This window comes from Trachypithecus francoisi, unplaced genomic scaffold (assembly GCF_009764315.1).
Source record: "Trachypithecus francoisi isolate TF-2019V2 unplaced genomic scaffold, Tfra_2.0 Lachesis_group10, whole genome shotgun sequence".
Taxonomy (NCBI): domain Eukaryota; kingdom Metazoa; phylum Chordata; class Mammalia; order Primates; family Cercopithecidae; genus Trachypithecus; species Trachypithecus francoisi.
In genome coordinates, this window is record NW_022681455.1 from 81,805,096 (window position 1) to 81,823,805 (window position 18,710).

General features: G+C 49.1%; 1 protein-coding gene and 1 non-coding gene across 2 annotated transcripts in view; one reads left to right on the forward strand and one right to left on the reverse strand.

The window, feature by feature from the left end:
- Positions 1–18,710, reverse strand: part of GSG1L (GSG1 like) — a 269,946-nt gene that overhangs the window by 51,527 nt on the left and 199,709 nt on the right. The window contains exon 4 of the mRNA XM_033217915.1: positions 1,006–1,117. Coding sequence (XP_033073806.1) covers positions 1,006–1,117 — 112 coding nt within the window. The remainder of the gene's footprint in view (positions 1–1,005; positions 1,118–18,710) is intronic.
- Positions 17,623–17,729, forward strand: LOC117088830. The gene has a single exon (XR_004439360.1). It is a non-coding gene; the product is annotated as a U6 spliceosomal RNA (small nuclear RNA).

Consider the following 18,710-nt stretch of genomic DNA (forward strand, 5'->3'; position numbering starts at 1 on the left):
CAGCCTTAGGAAGAGCTCTCCCCAACAGGGAAGCCAGCCCAGCAACAAAGTAAACATGTGGAGGGCGTCAAGCTCAGATGACTACACAGAGGAAGAGAACTCAGCCCTTCTGACCTCAGTGACTCTGGATCAAACATGTCCTGAAGTCCACACCATAGCTATGCTTGTCCTTTCCATGAACCAATGTATGATATCTCCTTACTTAGACTAATGTGAGTAGGTTTTTCTGTTACAACCCAGAGCACCTTAACTGTTCCACCTGGACTTTCCAGTTACACAAACAAATGAATACCCCTTGTTCACTTAAGCTTGGGATTCTATCACTGGTAAGCAAAAGAACCCTGACTAATCATGCCTTTCATACGCACACCCCGCTTTGAGGTGCTGACCTGTTCCCTGTATTCAGAGCCTCTCACTGGAGTCCACCTACTCCATAGGACCACCCAGAACCCTCCACAGCTCATCTAACTTCAGGTCTTGCCAGCTTCCATCTCCAACCTTCCATAGCATGCCTCTTAGGCAGGGGTAGGCAGAGGGCCAGAGAGTAAGTATTTTCAACTTTGTGAGCCATTCAGTCTCTGTCACCACCGCCCAGTGCTGCCATCTCAGTGTTAAAGCAGCCATGGATAATACAAAACAATGACAGTAGCTGTGTTCCAAGAAAACCTTATTTATGGACATTGAAATTTGAATTTCATGTAATTTTCACATGTCACAAAACAGCATTCCTCTTCCTTTGATTTATTTTCTTAGCATTTAAAAATCCAAAAGCTATCCTTAGCTTGAGGGCTGCATATAAACAGGTGGTGGGCCAGATTTGACCCACAGGCCCTAGTTTGCCAATCTCTGCCTTGGGGTCTCAAAGTGCCTTTGGACTGCAGTCACTCCAACTCTCCCCATTTCTCCCACCACCCCACCCCACTGGGCTGAGCTGCTGAAGTCCCAGCATGCCTTGGGCCTCTGGTGCCTGAAGCTGCTCTTGTCCTGAAGGTTAAAGCCACTTACCAGAAGGACCACCCGTAATCCCAGGAATGGGGTCTCCAGTCTTCAGGGCCGAGGCTTACGGTGACCTGGAACACTTGTGTGTACATCATGTGGGCGACCATTCCCAGGAGGCCTGCGGGGCAGAGAGCAGAGAAAAGCGTCAGGAAGGAAGGAAGGGCTTTGTCCCCACACACCCACAGCCTCTCTGCTGCCTGCCTGCCTATGATCACTGTGGAGAACAGGGACCCCTGGGTAAGGGAGGTCAGCAGGAACAGCTTGGGAGGCCAGACGGGGTAGTTCTCTTTTCTTTCTTTCTTTGTGTTTTTAAGACAGGGTCTTGCTCTGTTGCCAGCCTGAAGTGCAGTGGCACGATCATAGCTCACTGCAGCCTCCAACTCTTGGGCTAAAGCAATCCTCCTACCCCAACTGCCTGAGTAGCTGGGACTACAGCTGTGCACCACAATGTCTGGCTAATTTTAAAAACTTTGTGTAAGGATGAGGTCTCACTATGTTGTCCAGGTTGGTCTCAAACTCCTGAGCTCAAGTGATCCTCCTGCCTTGGCCTCCCAAAGTGCTGGGATTACATGCATGAGCCATCACTTCTGGCCCAGAGGTTAGTGGTTTTCTAAGTCAGACTAAGGGGCTTGAGTCTGGGCTAGAAGGCAAAGGGGAGCCCTGAAAAAAATGTAAGCAAAGGAGATGCAGAGTCATATCTGTGTATAGGTCAGCGAACTCTCTGTAAAGGGCCAGGGAAGCAAATATTTCAGGTTCCGTGGGCCGCATGGTCTCTGTTGGAACGACTCAGCTCTGCTGTTGTGGCACCAGGGGAGCTGCAGACAGTACAGAAATGAGTGAGCATGGCTGTATTCCAATAAAACTTTATTTACAAAAACAGGCATTGCTGCAGATTTAGCCCACAAGTCTTAGTGAGTCATGAAATCAACTTCATGGATTTTTTTGTGTTTAGCCTGTTGCCTAGGCTGGCATGATCATAGCTCACTGCAGCCTCAACCTCCTGGGCTTAAGTGATCCTTCCATCTCAGCCTCCTAAGTAGCTGGGACTACAGGTGCATGCCACTATGCCAGGCCAATTTTTTGTATTTTCGTTTTTGTAGAAATGGGGGTCTTGCTATGTTGCTCAGGCTGATCTCAAATTCCTGGGATCAAGAAATCCTCCCACATCAGCCTCCCCAAGTGCTGGGATTAGAGGCTAAATTGTTTATATTTAAAGCATTTTCCCCCATCTAGTAAGAAGAGCCAGCTGTAGAGTGGGCTTTTGCTGGGGTTGGGGGACCATTATTTTCTCAGTGTTTTGTAGACCTTCCACTCTTTTAAGACAGAGGAGAGAGAACTGCCTGGCTGCTAATGGGAGAAAGGGTTCCCCAAAAGCCTGTCGTATTTCTCTTAGTACTAGTGAGCTTGAGCATTTTTCACATTTATTAACCACTTCTATTTCTTCTTCTTTGAATGTCTGTATCTTTTGCCAATTTTCTTTTTGTTTTTAAAAATCTTTTTCCTTATCAATTGGCAGGAATTCTTTGTATGTTCTGAATATTAATCCTGTCTGCTGCATAGATTACATTTTTTTAAAAAAATTAATAAACTTTTTTTTTTTGAGACTGAGTCTCGCTCTGTCACCCACGCTGGAGTGCAGTGGCTCCCTGTGGGCTCACTGCAAGCTCCACCTCCCAGGCTCAGGTGATCCTCCCACCTCAGCTTCCTAAGTAGCTGGGACTACAAGCATGCACCACCACACGGCTAATTTTTGTATTTCCTCTGCTGATTTTAAGGGACACTTTTATACCATATTCTAAGTCCCACAAATACACAGGTGCACTTCCTAACTTGTCATTCTGTCCCACCGATCTTTCTCTGTGTTCCTGAATCAGTGCCACACTGTTTTAATCACTGTAACTTTACAATACAATCTGTTTTCTGAAGGGACAAGTCTCTCCTCTTTATTACTGCCCAGTGCTGAGTCTCTCTGGAATTGAAGCTGTTTCCACTCAGAAGGGTGCTGACCCCTTTCTTAGTCTTCCGCCAGTTCCTTTTCTGAGGGCTGGAATATTCATGAGAAGGACCACTCCTTATGCCGGGATAGTAGAAGCACAACAGTATTTTAATACAAAATCTCCCACCCAGAAGCTGGACTTAGCCCGTTGGCAAAATAATTAATTTTCTGAACTATTAGTTTAGAAAAGCATTGATTCCTAAATTAAATTCTATTTATTCCCAAATATGAAAGACCATGCTTTAAGGAAATTCAATAAGTAAAAATTATAGTTCATGTAAAGATACCTTGGTGGAACTCTCTGATTGCATTTTAAAGATTCTGCTTCAAAAATCTGACCCTTGCCTATGTTTTCAAAGCATGTTAATTCTGTAAAGCAAGGTCCACCCCCAGCATCTGTCCTACAAATCCTCATCAGAAGGAATAATTTCCAACTCATCTGAATTAAAAAATGACTTTTTGGTGAGTTACTGCACCTCCTGAATTAGAGGAGACTAAATGAATGAGGCTTTCCTGCTGCCGTGATTACTTCCTGGCTTGGACTCACACCAGGAAACTCACAGCTGTAAATCTCTCCTTGTGGTTTCTGGAATCTCCCAACTCCTGAAACTATAAATGGAATTCACAACCGGTGTGGTCAGGTGGGTATGGTTCCTCCAGCCCCCAAGGAAACCTTGGAGAACACTGGAAATGGGGAGATGTTGGCCAAGGGGGCCAGAGCTGGGCTGGGTGTGGTGCTCCCCAGAACTTACAGCAGGAAGAGCTGTCATGACTCCTAGCCCTGCCCTCAGCTAGTCCAAAATGAGGAAGCTGAATTCTGTTAAGTCCAGGAGTGTTGAGTCCAGGGGGGCTGAGAATTAAGAGACAACGTCAAGCGCATCACAAGGTGAGCCCAGAGGAAAGCAGAGCCAGGAAAGTGAAAGAGAGAGCCCAGCTTCCAGCTCTGTCACTGATATGGTATGGATCTGTGTCCCCACCCAAATCTCCCATCGAATTGTAATCCACAGTGTTGGAGGAGGGGCCTGGTGGGAGGTGACTGGATCATGGGGGCAGATTTCCCTCTTGCTGTTCTCGTGATAGCGAGTGAGTTCTCTTGAGATGTCTGGTTGTTTAAAAGTATGTAGCACCTCCTCCTTCACTCTCTTCCTCCTTCTCCAGTTGTATAAGACATGCCTGCTTCCCCTTCACCCTCTGTCATGATTATAAGTTTCCTGAGGCCTCCCAAGCCATGCTTCCTGTACAGCCTGCAGAACCATGAGCCAATTAAACCTCTTTTCTTTACAAGTTACCCAGTCTCAGGTAGTTCTTTATAGCAATGTGAGAACTGACTAATACAGTCACTTACCAGCTTTGTAACATTGGGTAGGTTGACTTTCTGGGCCTCAGTTTCCTCACTTGTCCTATGGGGATGATAATAGTGCCTACCTCATAGACTGGTATGAGGATTCAGTGGCTTATATTTATAAAGCACTTAGAACAGCACTGGGCACAAAATAAGCTCCGCAGAAGTTTCTTGAATGAATGAATGAAGAATGTACACCTGAGACTCACTATGTAGGCCCACTAGGCTGTATGAGGCTCTTGCCTCAGCCTTCTGAGTAGCTGGGATTACAGGCGCCCGCCACTATGCCCGGCTAATTTTTGTATTTTTAGTACAGAGGGGGTTTCATCATGTTAGTCAGGCTGGTCTTGAACTCCTGACCTCAGGTGATCTGCCCACCTCGGTCCCAAAGCACTGGCATTGCAGGTGTGAGCCACCGTGCCCGGCCTTGAAATGCCTATTCTCTATCTAAGCAGGGATAGCAAGCGTACAGGTGAAGGGCCAGGTCTGCTATTCAGGGAGTAGTCAGAACTGAAGACTTAAATGCGTGAATCATATGTGAATGATAAATAACACAGTGTACCTAGAAGAGGTCACCTGGAGAGAGACTGTAGGAAGAGGAGAGAGAAGGGTCCCAGGATAAAGCCAACATCTGATCTTAAGCAGAGTAGGAAGGACCAACAAAGATAGCTGAGGCGGAGTGGCCAAGGAGAGCTGAGGGAAAACCAGTGTGGAGTTGTCAACTGCCAGAGGTTTAGAAGAGGAGGAGGGTAAATGATAGAGAAAGCTTTCAAACCATAATGCTGCCTGGGGAAGTGGGAAAATGGGGTGATAACTGGGGAGGTCCTGGGGCTCAGGAAGGCATTTTATTTGTTTATTTAAAAACATATACATAGAATACATCTATCTTTCGTGTGCGTGTGTGTGTGTGTCTGTGTGTGTGTCTGTGTGTGTGTGTGTGTGTGTGTGTGTGTGTGTACAGTGTCCCGCCATGTTGCCCAGGCTGGTTTCAAACTCCTGGCCTCAAGCAACACTCCAGACTCGGCCTCCCAAAGCTCTGGAATTACAGGCATGAGCCACCGTGCCTGTCCGGGAAGGCGTTTTAACAATGGGAGATAGAGAATGTCTCCACGCCCCTGCAGAATGATCAGGCAGAGAGGGAGAGACGGGCAGAACAGGGGTGCGAGAGGGCGATTGTGGAAGCAAGGTCCAGAGACAGCCAGAAGGTGTGAGGAGGCTCTAGAAAACATTGGGACTGGCTTTTGATGGGAATTGGGATGCGTTACCCAAGGGAGCAGGAGGACAGCGTCTGAATGACACCCAAGTTTTGTTTTTTGTTTTTTAAGACAGGCTCTCACTCTGTTGCCTGGGCTGGAGTGTAGTGGCACCATCAAAGCTCACTGCAGCCTCGACCTGCTGGGCTCAAATGATCCTCCTGGCTCAGCCTCCAGAGTAGCTGGGACTATAGGCAAGTGCTGCCATGCCTGGCTGACATTTTTATTTTTGTAGAGACAGGGTTTCATTATGTTGTCCAGGCTGGTCTTGAACTCCTGGCCTCAAGAGATCCTCCTGCCTCAGTCTCCTAAAGTGCCGGGATCTGGGCAGGAGCCCCTGTGCCTGGCTGGATCTGAGTTCTTGAGCAGATTAACCCACCTCCTCTCCAGCAAGCGAGAGACAAGGTCACCAGCTGAGAGCGAGGCGGCCGACTGGGGAAGTGGGGGTTGAGGAGCAGTGAGGAGAGTGTGTGAAATAGTCTTTTCTGAGAGTGGGGAAGCACAAACACGCTGTGGAAGTGCATGCGGCTGTCAGGGCAGTGTTGCTTGTCGTGTGAGATCCGTGCTCGTGAATTTAAAGTGAGCCCAGGCAACGTGGCTGTGGGATTCAGGTAGGGAGAGACAAGTTGGCCTGGTGACACCTGTCAGGGCCTCTTGAGTCCAGAGGACACACAGGAATGCCAACCCAAGATGCCCCAAATCATCTTTTGCTTGAACACTAGGGAGAGGGATGGCAGGTTCCTGGGCCTCCCTTAAGGTGGGAGTGGACCAGAGCCCACGTGACCCCCGCCAAGGGGACAGTCTCCCACCTGGAGCTATCCCTGGGTGAGGACATAGAGCAGTGGTGACAACCCCAATTCCAGGATCCCCCCTGCCTCTGGCCTGGCTCCCTTTGGCAGGGTTTGGATGCTTTATGCGAATGCCACGCTCCATTTAATTGAGATACCAGGGAGGTAACTGATTAATTGATTTATAATAGAGTTTATTATTAAAGATGCTAAGTTATTACTGAGAACACGCGGTGAGCACTCATGTTTAAATAAATACTCTTGTAGATGCTGGGCATGCGTGTCATGTCCGGGACTTGAGACGCAGAGGGGTTGGTGGGGACCTGGAGGGAGCTGGAACCAGAGAGATGGGGCAGGAGAGCTGCAAAGGGAAACCCCTGACCTTCAGTTGGTCACTGAGCAAATATCAGGCACCTGCTGTGCTTCAGGCTTTTCTACAGGGGTCAAGCAGCCTATTCTCCCCATGCTCCCACGGGATGGGAGAGGCAGACACACAGACTGGGCACCTCTGGGTATCAGGGCAGTCAAGAGGGGAAGTCCAGGGGTCTGTGGGATGGGGCGGTCAGAAGAGGCCCCCAGAGAAGGTGATATAGGAGCTGAGAGTGGAAGGGTCAGAGGGAGGAAGAAGAGGGTAGAGCGGACAGGGGAACCCACGCTAGGAGAAACCCACAGGCAAAGTGGTTTGGTGTGGCTGTCACAGGAGGTTAGGTGGGGCACGTGGGAGGTGAGAGATGCTGCTGCAGGATAAAGAAGGACATTCCATGGGAAATTGTAAGCCATCTGAGGCAGTTTGGACTTTATCCTGAGGGCCCGGGGCAGGAATTGCAACTTTCGGAGCAAAGTGGTTGGGTGGAGGAGGCGAGTATGGCTGTGGCCTGAGAATGGGCGGGCAGAGGAGCAGGAGGCAGCGAGCCTGGGAGGAGCAGCTGCAGTCCTCCCCACAGGGCAGGCAAGGATGAGGATGGGCCAGACTTGCCCAGGCGCTGAGATGCTGGAGGCAGGGAGCCCCGGGGCACCGGGTACCGCTGAGACCACTCACCCTCCCAGTAAACCATCAGGCACTGAAGAACCCTGGCTCAGGAATGGCAAGGGACTGGGGGAAACTGGGAGCAACTGGGTGAAGCTGTTGGAACTGACCTAATTAATATCAGCCCCAGAACAGTCTCCCACGGAAAAAAAAAAAGTTGAGAAACTAAAGACTGGTGTTTCATGACACCAATCGACTGGGGGCAGAGGAGAAAATAAATCCCTTATCTGAACATATCTAAAATATGCGAATGTTGGTCACAACGGAGACCAAAGCCTGGCTTTTCCCTGTGCCCTCTGCCCTGGGGGAGCCCACGTGGCCAGGTGCACCTGCACATAAGGCCACCCCTGAGAAGCGGAGCTGACGTTTGAAACTTGCCCAGACCTATTTTTAAAGAACAAGCTATTTTTAGACTCTCTCTTGAGAACCCGAAGCCTCTCGTGGTAGCATATTTCAGGATTTAAAAAGTTCCTCCTTACACATAACCTAAATCTTTCCAGCTCCAATTTAAGCTAATTTCTTGCTCTGCCCTCTGAGGACCGGGGGAGCGGGTGAGCCGGTTGGTATCTTCTTGAGAAGAGCATTTTGGGGGGTCAGCAGTTACTGAGGTGCCCCCCAACCTTGTCTTGTCTGCATAGATCATTCCAATTTATCTGTCCTTTCTCCAAAGGTCCCCTTTTAGATTCACCGGAGTCATGAGCATCACTCTGGTTGGAATTCTGCCTTTTAAAGTGAAGTGGCCCAAATCGGAGGTGGCACTTCATGGAGACCTTCCAATTTCAAGTGATGGGTTTACTGAACTTCCACCAGCCTTGTTCAGCTCAGCTGCCTCATCCAGCCCGGAGGCAGTGAATAGGATCAGATCCCCCAGGTGGGGTTCAGAGCGAGCCCAGAGGCCATGGTCCCAGGACCTGGTGGGTCCAGGGTAACCCAGGACAAACTGGTGGTGGGACGATTTCTGACATTAATGGACATTCATGACAGGCTGCCGGCATTTAGGTAACTAAATAGAAAACACCCGTGACCTCAGGGCACAGCTGTCCCAGAAGACTGAGAGAACAGGAGCCCGGTTTGGCTTTCAAGACTTCAAAAGCCTCCATCCAGGTGTTCCAAGAAAAAGGTTGAGAAGAATACGCAATCAAGCAGACAGCTTCTCTTCTCCTTCCACCTGGAAATCAGCTAAAGTTGCTTGCCTGGAGGGGAGTGAGACGCAGGGGAGGAGGAGGAGGAGGGAAAGGGGAGAAGAGTGGGGAGGATGGTAAAGGTCAGGGAATGGGGAGGGGGAGTAGAAGGCAAAAGGGGAGGAGGAGGGGGAGGATAAGGGGGAGAGATGGGAGAGGAAAAGGAGAAAGAAAGCGGAGAGGAGGAGGGGGAAGAAGAGGAGGAGCGGGGGATGGTTGGTCCTCAGAAGGAATGAGAGGCACTATGTAGATATGAGCAGGGCTTCCCTAAAAGGCCCCCAGCCTCCACTTCAAGCCCTTTCCATTACATCCCCCAGGAGCCAAAGGGAGATGAAGTTGGCACCCACAAAGGGTCCTTTCCCAGTCTGAGTGGACAGTTGACACTTTGCGAGTTGGGCGTGTGCTCATGGACACAGCCAGCACATCCTCGAGGGCTGTTCAAAGAGTGATGTCCACCTGTGTCACCTGTGTCCACCTGTGTCCCTGTGTCACCTGTATCTCCGGATGCCCACCTGTGTCCACCTGTGTTCGTCTGTGTCCACTTGTGTCCTGGACACCCCACATGCCTCTTCACGTGGACTAAGCTCCATTTGGTGGCCTTACACCCTCACAGGTCCCCCAAGATAAGGATGGGCCTCTCACCGGGAGGATGATGGAGAGAGGACAAGGAGAAAAATCTCGGGCTTGTGACTGGATGGGAATGAGATCCAGGACGGAGGGGAAAGGCACACTTGGATGTACACACCCTTAAGTTACAATCCTGCCCATCTCATCTCTACCTTCTACATTTCTACCCCAGAAATTCCCATGCTTGAGCCCAGGAGTTCAAGGCTGCAATGAGCTATGATCACACCACTGCACTCCAGCCTGGGCGACAGAGCAAGAACTCAACTTTAAAAAAAAAAAAAAAAAAATTACCCTGGGAAAACCGGCATCCAGGGTGCTCGATCGTGATGGTGTAACTGATGAATGAGGGAATGACCCCGACTCTGCAAGGGATCCTCCCCTGATGGATGCCCTGGCTTGTCCCCTGCTAAGGACTTTCATGCCCGTTCTCCTTTGATCCCCACAACAGGCCCATTAGGTGTGCATTTCACAGATGAGAATGAAAGTGGGCTGAGGAGAGGTTAAGGGCCCGGCGAGCTGTGGTGAGTCCAGGAGTAGAGTCCACATCTCTTTTTGGTCCAACCTTCATTCATTCATTCCACATGGAGCTATTGAGTATCTGCTACAAGCCTGACACTGCGCTGAGGGCTGCAGAAAAAGACCAATGGGGCCGGGCGCAGTGGTACAAGCTTGTAATCCCAACACTTTGGGAGGCAGAGGCACATGGGTCACCTGAGGTCAGGAGTTCGAGACCAACCTGGAAAACATGGTGAAACCCCATCTCTACTAAAATACAAATATTAGCCGGGTGTGGTAGCGGGTGCCTGTGATCCCAGCTACTCGGGAACCTGAGGCAGGAGAACTGCTTGAACTCAGGAAAGAGAGGTTGCAGTGAGCCAAGATTGTGCCACTGTACTCCAGCCTGGGTGACAGAACGAGACTCAGCCTCCAAAAAAAAAAAAAAAAAGAGAGACCAATGGAAGGAACAGACATGGCCCCTACCCACTGCGAGCTTCTGCTCCAGTGGAAAAGGCAGATACTAGCAAGAAATCACCCTCGAGGGCTATGAGTCAGGGCTCGGGAGGTAGAGGGGCCCCTGGAGCCAGAGCCTACAGCTGGGTCCTCTGTTCTGGGGGTCAGGGAAGGCTTCCCTGAGGCAGAATGTTTCAGCAGAGCCTGAAGGAGAAGGAGGAATTAACTAGGTCACAGCTGCCCAAAGTGTGGGGCTCACCCCTCTGAGATGCTTAAGCTCATTTTAGAGCAGGATTTCTAAACCTCAGCACTACTGACATTTGGGTACAAAGAAGGCTTTGATTTCAGGGCTGTCCTGGGTGTTAGCGGATGCTTAGCACCATCCCTGGCCTTGACCTACTGGATGCCAGGAATATGCAGCCCCCAGCCCCACGTACTCCCAGTTATAAAAACCAGAAATGTCTCCAAACATTGGCCAAATATCCTTGTGGCGGGGAGGGCAGGGACAGTGGGGGACAAAATAATCCCCCATTGAATCCACTGTTTTAGATTTTTCATGAATGTTTTTGTTTCTATTTTATTTTATTATTCAGGAAGGGTCTTGCTCTGTCACCCAGTCTAGAGTCTAGTGGTACAATCATCGCTCACTGCAGCCTTCAACTCCTGGGCTCAAGCGAGCCTCCTGCCTCAGCCTCCTAAGTAGCTGGGACCACAGGTGCTCGCCACCATGCCCAGCTCATATTTTTGGTTTTTGTAGAGACAGGGTCTCCTTATGTTGCCCAGGATGGTCTCAAACTCCTCGGCTCAAGTGATCCCACCTCAGCCTCTCAAAGTGCTGGGATTACAGGCGTGAGCCATCGCTCCTGTCTCCTCATGAACATTTTTACAATGGTAATTTCTTTTTGACAGTTCTTTTGTATTTATTGCAAGTGATACTGGCTTTTCATTTCCGGTGGTGATCTGAAGGTTCCTTTCTGAATGAATTTAGGTTGTGAAAACAGTGAGTGATTTAGAGAAAATGCGAAGTGAACATTGCACCTGTGGCATGTGGATGTGGTACGGTCGCAGGGGGAGAATGCAGACAGATGAAGCGGAAGAGATGCGGAGTTGGATGAGGAGTGGGGCGGAGGCTCCCATCAGAACGTGGGGGTGGGCTCTAAAATGTCCCTGACAGGCCTGGGAATCCCCCAGGGAGGTGTCACATAGGTGCACAGACCCATTCGCTTGGAAGTTCAAGCCCAGCTTTCTTCCAGCCTGGCAACAGATTGGTCTCTCTTTGGTTGGGCACCAGAGGAAGGGATTGGCTCAACTTTGGGGGCCCATGTGGAGGATAAACGTTCCTGAATACTAGACGCACACTGTTTGAGGCAAGATGCTTGCATGATGAAAGGCATGGGGGTGGACAGGAACAGTGGCCGATGCCTATAATCCCAGCACTTTGGGAGGCCAAGGCGGGCAGATCATTTGAGGCCATGAGTTTGAGACCACCCTGGGCAACACGGTGAAACCCCGTCTACTAAAAAATACAAAAATTAGCTGGGCGTGGTAGTGGGCGCCTGTAATCCCAGCTACTTGGGAGGCTAAGGCAAGAGAATCTCTTGAACCCAGGAGGTGGAGGTTGCGGTGAGCCAAGATCACGCCACTGCACTCCAGCCTGGGCAACAGAGCAAGACTCCATCTCAAAAAGAAAGAAAGAAAGAAAGAAAGAAAGAAAGAAAGAAAGAAAAAGAAAGAAAGAAGAAAGAAAGAGAGAAAGAGAGAAAGAGAGAAAGAGAGAAAGAGAGAAAGAGAGAAAGAGAGAAAGAGAGAGAGAGAGAGAGAGAGAGAGAAAGAAAGAGGAAGGAAGGAAGGAAGGAAGGAAGGAAGGAAGGAAGGTAGGTAGGTGTGCGGGACCAGGTGCGATGGTTCACTCCTGTAATCCCAGCATTTTGGGAGGCTGAGGCAGGAGGATCACTTGACGCCAGGGGTTCAAGACCAGCCTGGGCAACATCGGGAAACCCCGTCTCTACAAGAAAATGAAAGGCAAGGGGTTCTCTGAGATCAATGGGGAGTGTGCAGCATCCCGGGGAAGCCTGTTTTAATTTCCTTCTGTGGTTTGCGCTCATGGGAGACACTGGGTGGACTCCCCCTCCCATCTTTCTCTCCATCTCTCTTGTTTTTGTCTCTTGCTGTCTGTCTGCCACTGTTCTGTGTCTGCCTCTCTCTCCCTACCCCCTCTCCAAGACATCTAGTTAAATCTCCCCAAGTGACAAGCAGGAATACTCACTGTATTCACGACTCCATGGTGGGCCTCCCCCTCTCCTCCTGTTTTGCTCTCAGAGGGCCCTGATCGGCAGAGACGCCTGTGACCGGTCTACACCTGCAGTGTCAGGCCCCAGCTCACCTCCCGCCAGCTCAATCTTTGTGCCTCGGCATAGAACTGAGCCCTTTGCAAACCACCTCGAGAACATTCCTCCCAGCACTACCTTCCATCCCTCTGGTCTCATTCGCTGAAATGCAAATCCAACTCTTCTGGCCAGTTAAGTTTTAAGTGCTCTGAGCTTCCACACTTCCCTGCGGCAACACTGGGATTCCATCCAATTAGTTTCACTGGCCAGGAACTAAGAAAGCTGCCTGTGCACTAAGAACATGAGAGGATGAGCGGCCACCTTGACAAACGTCCAGAGAGCCAAAATTGACAGCCTCTCTTTACCCCGGGCACTTTACAGTTTGTAAAGCACTGGACCATCCCTTGTCCTATGTAATCCTTGCCTTAACCCAGGAAGGCTAGGTTTCATTACACCCTACTTGACAAATGAGAGTGTAAAACTCAGAGAGGTAAATCAACTCACCCAGGGTAACACAGCAAGAAAGGGGTGTATTTGAGTCCAGGTCTGCCCAACTCCAAGGCCAGGTGTTTTATCATTCCATCACAGTCTCTTCCACTCATTCATTCATTCAGCAAATTGTTTATTAAGCACTTTCTGGATGACAGGCTGTCTTCATGGTTCAGGAAATAAAGGAGTATATAAGACAAAAAGGTCCCTGCTTTCAAGGAGCTGGCAGTTTTATGAAGGAAGATGGGAAGTAAACGCACACATTTAAAAATTCAGAGTTTAGCCAGGCACGGTGTCTCATGCCTGTAATCCCAGCAATTTGGGAGGCCAAGGCAGGAGGATCACTTGAGGCCAGGAATTCAAACCTAGCCTGGGCAACATAATGAGACCCCATCTCTACAAAAACAAATCAATAAAAATACCTTTTAAAATTCATAGTCTAATAAATGCTATGAAGGCAAAGAAGGGGATATGGAAGGTAATGAGTGAGTCAGTTAGTTTAGCCACGGAAGTCAGGGTGAGCCTCCCTGAGAACATGACATTTAAGCTGAGACCTGAAAACTATGAAGGTTCTGGAGGGAGAGAGCCCCAGATGGAGAGAATGGTGAGGCAGGAAGAGACCAAGGGAGTTCACAGTTTCAGACCCAGGGCAGGGAAGGAGTGAGGAGGTTAGGAGGGGGGTGAGAGGTGGGACTGTTGCTATGAGGAGCCCCAAGATGGTCTTGAGCTGTGGGAGGAGTAGGAGTGACACCGTCAGCATTATTCCATTTGGAAGTATGTGCTGGCTCCACCTCTCTGCAGGCCCTTGGTCTTCTCCTGACTTCTGGCTCTAGCGGGCGCTCATAGGGGGGGCCCAGACACCTTCCACGATAGTGTCTGGCTCTGCGAGGCCCACCTCTGTTCTGGGACAGGATCCAAGATGCGAAGCCTTCCAGATTGGGACCCAGGCCATGTATGGCCAGAGTGACAGGCGGACGAAGCTGGAGCAAGGTCATGCAGAAGCATGGAGGGGGATCTTGGCACCATGCCCCAGTCCACCCTCCGGCGGGTGCTAAGAGCTCCATCAGGGTAAGCAGCTGTGAGATTGCCCAGGGTCAGGCAAATCTAGGGGCAGAGAGGGCAGGGCCCTGGCAGCCCAGAGTATCTCATGCATCTCACTGCCTGGCCCAGGCATCACTGTCTTTGCTCCCACTGGCCCTGGAGTCCCTGCTAAAGACCATCAGTTCTTCTTACCTGTTACATTCCTTGAGCAGGAGCTGGTTTTCTATCCATCTTTATTTATTTTATTTACTGTTTTTCTTTTGACAGTTAGAATCTCACTCTGTCACTCAGGCTGGAGTGCAGTGGCACGATCATAGCTCACTGCAGCCTCAAACTCCTGGGCTCAGGTGATCCTCCCATCTCAGCTTCCCGAGTAGCTGAGACCACAGGCGTGCACCACCATGCCCAGCTAATTTTTTTCATTTTTGCGCAGAAACAGGATCTTGCTGTGTTGGCCAGGCTTATCTGGAACTCTTGGCCTCAAGCATTTCTCCCAGCTCTGCCTCCCAAAGTGCTGGTATTACAGACGTGAGCTGCCACACCCAGCCATCCTGCCTGTCTTCTGAGGAAGGCCTGTGACTCTGGGAGGTGCTCCCAGCAGGGGCTACCTCCGGCTCAGAGCTGGGTCTAGGACTAGGAGACCCCTTCAACCATCAGAGATTAAGGCTTAGCTGGTTTTGCAAGCTGCTGAGGAACAGAGGCAAGAGAGGGGAGGGCTCCAGAGGAAGGGGTGGCTCTAAGGAGGCCCTGGGTAAGCAGCCTGGGCTGAGGCTCCCCAAGTCTGCACCTGTCTGCCCTGACCAGGCTCAGGTGTGAAGCCACAGAGACCCCAGGTCACAGGCTCACACAGGCTCAGCCCTGCCCTGTTCCTGAACCAGGACTGGTCGGGCAGGAAGAGGTACAGGAGCCACATGGCAGGTGCTCGGTAAATGCTGATTGACTCTCACATAGCCTCTACCTCAGCAGGTCCAGAAGCCCCCAGCCTTTCCATCCCCACAATATCACATGGGCAGTAACTAGGGGACAGCTGCTCCCCATTCCAGACAAGGTGTTCTCTGTTCTCTGTCCTCTGGCAGAGTCTGCCAGCCCTCCACCTTGCCAGAGACAAATTGTGGGTAAATGCAAACTCACACATTGTCTCAGAATAGCCATTGGGGAGTTTCTGATCCTGGGGAAAAGCACATGGAAAAGACAGTTGGTGGGGAGAATTTTCCCAATGTGGAGAATTTCCATCAAGGGAAAGTGTCCCCTTAGGGGCTCTTAGACTCCCCAGCCATCTGCAGCACCGAACAACCTTCTGCAGGGAGGGGCTGGGAGTCCAGGGAGACAGGAGCAGCTCTTCTGTGTGAAACCAGGACAGGATGCCAGCCTAGGCAGGGACCAAGGAAGTCACAGGCATGGAGGACCCTCAGAAAGCGCCAGTGGGAGGCTGGGCATGGTGGCTTACGTCTGTAATCCCAGCACTCTGGGAGGCTGAGGCAGGCGGATCACCTGAGGTCAGGAGTTCGAGACCAGCCTGGCCAAAATAGTGAAACCCCATCTGTATTCAAAAAATAATAATAATAATACAAAAATTAGCCAGGTGTGGTGGTATGCACCTGTAATCCTAGCTACTCAGGAGGCTGAGGCACAAGAATCACTTGAATCCAGGAGGCAGAGGTTGCAGTGAGTTGAGATCATGCCAGTGTGCTCCAGCCTGGGTGACAGTGAGACTCCATTTCAAAAAAAATTAAAAATTAAAAAAAAAGAGAAAGGGCCAGTGGGAGTGTCAGGTCTGGGAGGGAAGGAGGGTGAATTTGGCAATGGCTGTCCAAACTGAAATGCACTTTCCTTTTGACCTAGCAATTCCACCTCTAGGAATTTACCCTCAGACATATTTGCAAGTGTGGGCAAAATTTATGGACAAGGGTATTCACTATAGCAGAGGATTGGAAACACCCTAAAAGTCTACCAGTAGTGCACTGATAGATTTAGCCATGACCATGGAAATCTGTATCTCCATCCCTGACCTCACTTCCTGCCCCTCTTTCCCTTTCTGGCCTCCTTCTTGTCCCTTGCATACCCCAAAGCATATTCCTGCCCCAGGGCCTTTGCACACACTATTTCCACGGCTTGAGCCATTCTTCCCCCAGACACCCATGTCTTGTTATTTGTTACTATCTCAGGGCTCAGATTCCAGTCCCTTCTGCAAGGGTAACTGTGGCAATTTGGAGGCCATATTCCTTGGGCTTCAGAAATGCCAGGGCAGACTCATCCACTCTGACGAGCCAGAGACCCTCAAGCCAAGAGAAGCCAATGGCCGAGTCGTCTTGACTCTCAGATGCAACCCAATCCAAGTGGACAGGTTGCACACCATTCAGCTTTCCAGTCACAGGGCACTGTCTGCCAAGCCTGCCAAGCTACCATTTATTAAGGTTATGAAGAATGAGGACAACTTCACTCTAAGGTGATGCCATGCCCTGGTGTAATTCTTTCCCCTTAATTGCAATAATCAATAGCATATGGCAGTGGTAACAGGATGTACATGACTATGTTACATAAGATTGTGACACTTCTCTTGCAAGGAAGCTGTCCCTCTTGATGACTTAATGAAGTAAGTAGCCACATTTGAGGTCCACAAGGCATGGAACTGAAGGTGACCTCCTTGAGCTAAGGGTGGTCTCCAGCCATCAGCCAGCAAGAAACTGAAGCCCTGAGAGAAACTAAAAGGAGCCGAAATCTCCAAACAACCAGGTGATCTTCAAACAGATCCTTCCCTTAGATGGATTCTAAAGGGGAACTCAGCTCTGGCCAACACCCTGACTGCAGTCTAGTGCAGAGCACCCACTTAAGCCAGGCCAGGACTGCTGATTCACAGAATTGTGAGCTAAGAAATGTGTGTTGTTTCAAGTTGCTAAGGCCATGGCAATATTGTCACACATTTGCAAACACACAGAAGTGGGCTCTGGGCCAGGCCTGACCAGGGCAGGCAAAATGGCTCTGGGGCTGGCTGCTTTCCTCCTGGGTCTGCTGGGGGAGACATGCCCATGGCCCAAACCAGGCCATGCATTTGGTCTTGACACCTAACTACCCCACCTGACACTAGTCTCCCAAATATTGAACCCCAGCCTGGCTGCAGTCAGTTTCTCTTTACCAACACCTACGCTCCCCATACACGCAGACACACACATGATGCAGAATAATATAGAGCTTTGAAAACAGAGCAAGCTGAGTCCAATTCCTGACTCCAACATATTTTATGTTCTATATGTGTGTGCTTGAAATAAACGTATATTCCTTAGTGTTTTGTGAGAAGAAATAGAGTTATATATATAGTTAATAATTGAAATTTATTCATTGTATTGTTCAGTAGCTCAGCTCACTTTTTTTGTGTTTCTCCATTAGTTTCTGAGATGTGTGTGTATGTTAAAAAGTCTCTATCATTGCTGATTTATCTATTTCTTCCTGAGGTTCTGCCAGTTATTGCTTGTTATAAAGTTTTTGTTGTTAGGAAAATATATGCTTATGACGGATATATTTTTTTCCTGTTTTGTTATTCTTTTTACCCGCCTATAATTTCCTTATTTGCTCCCTTATAATTTTTGGTCTTAAATTATACTCAATGCTCATTTCAACAGCATATACATTAAAATTGGGATGATACAGGGAAGATCAGCATGACCCTTATGGAAGGTTGACATGCAAATTTGTGAAGTGTTCTATTTTTACAAGAAAAAATTCTATTGAATCAGAGAACAAAACCATTAACCCAGCTTTATTTGGTTCATTTTCTTCAGGTATATCTTTTCCCATTCTTCTGTCTTCCACCTTTCTATGTATTTTTACAAGAAAAAAAATTCTATTGAATCAGAGAACAAAACTGTTAACCCAGCTTTATTTGGTTCATTTTTTTCAGGTATATCTTTTCCCATTCTTCTCTCTTTCACCTTTCTATGTATTTTCAAATGTGCCTCTTGTATGGTTGGATCTTGCTGTTTTTATTTCTATAACCCAAGAGTTCTAATTTTTAACGGATGAATTTAACCCAGTTACATTTATTGTAATTTGAATTTATTTCTGCCAACTCCAACACTTACTAAATGTGCCACTGATATCCCAGAGGTACAGTTGGGCTTGGCAACAGGGGATCCCAGGCCCAAAGGCCTGACTTAGCTCAGGGAACTGTCATATTTAGAGATGACAGCCAAAAGAGAGCTCAAGCTCCTTATATTGGGGCAGGAGAAAGAGATCGAAGAGCCCAAGGAGTTCCTGTGGCCCTGACTCTGCTCCTCCTACCTACCCTCATTGAAGACCCACAGTACTTTGTGGCTAAGCCTATCCCAGTTGTGATAGGACTCATAGTCACAAGTGGTGACTATATAGTTCTCACTGGGTTTTTAAATGGAGGAAATAAATTAATTCATGTAATGGAAAGGTGTATGGATCATTTGGCATTATACAGAGCATGATCCAGGTGTTCATATGATGAGGTCACATGCTTCCTCTCTCAAGCACCGCTGTCTGTTGGCCTCATTCTCTGGCACATTCCCTCCATATGTTGAATCCATCAGCTCTCAGCTTACATCTTCTCATCATTAAAAAGAGCATTTCTGGTGTTCCAGCAGTTGCTACAAACATCCTAGAACTGAATCTCTTTGCCTTGATTTGTATCACATGCTCATCCCTGAACCAATCATTGTGGGCAAGGAG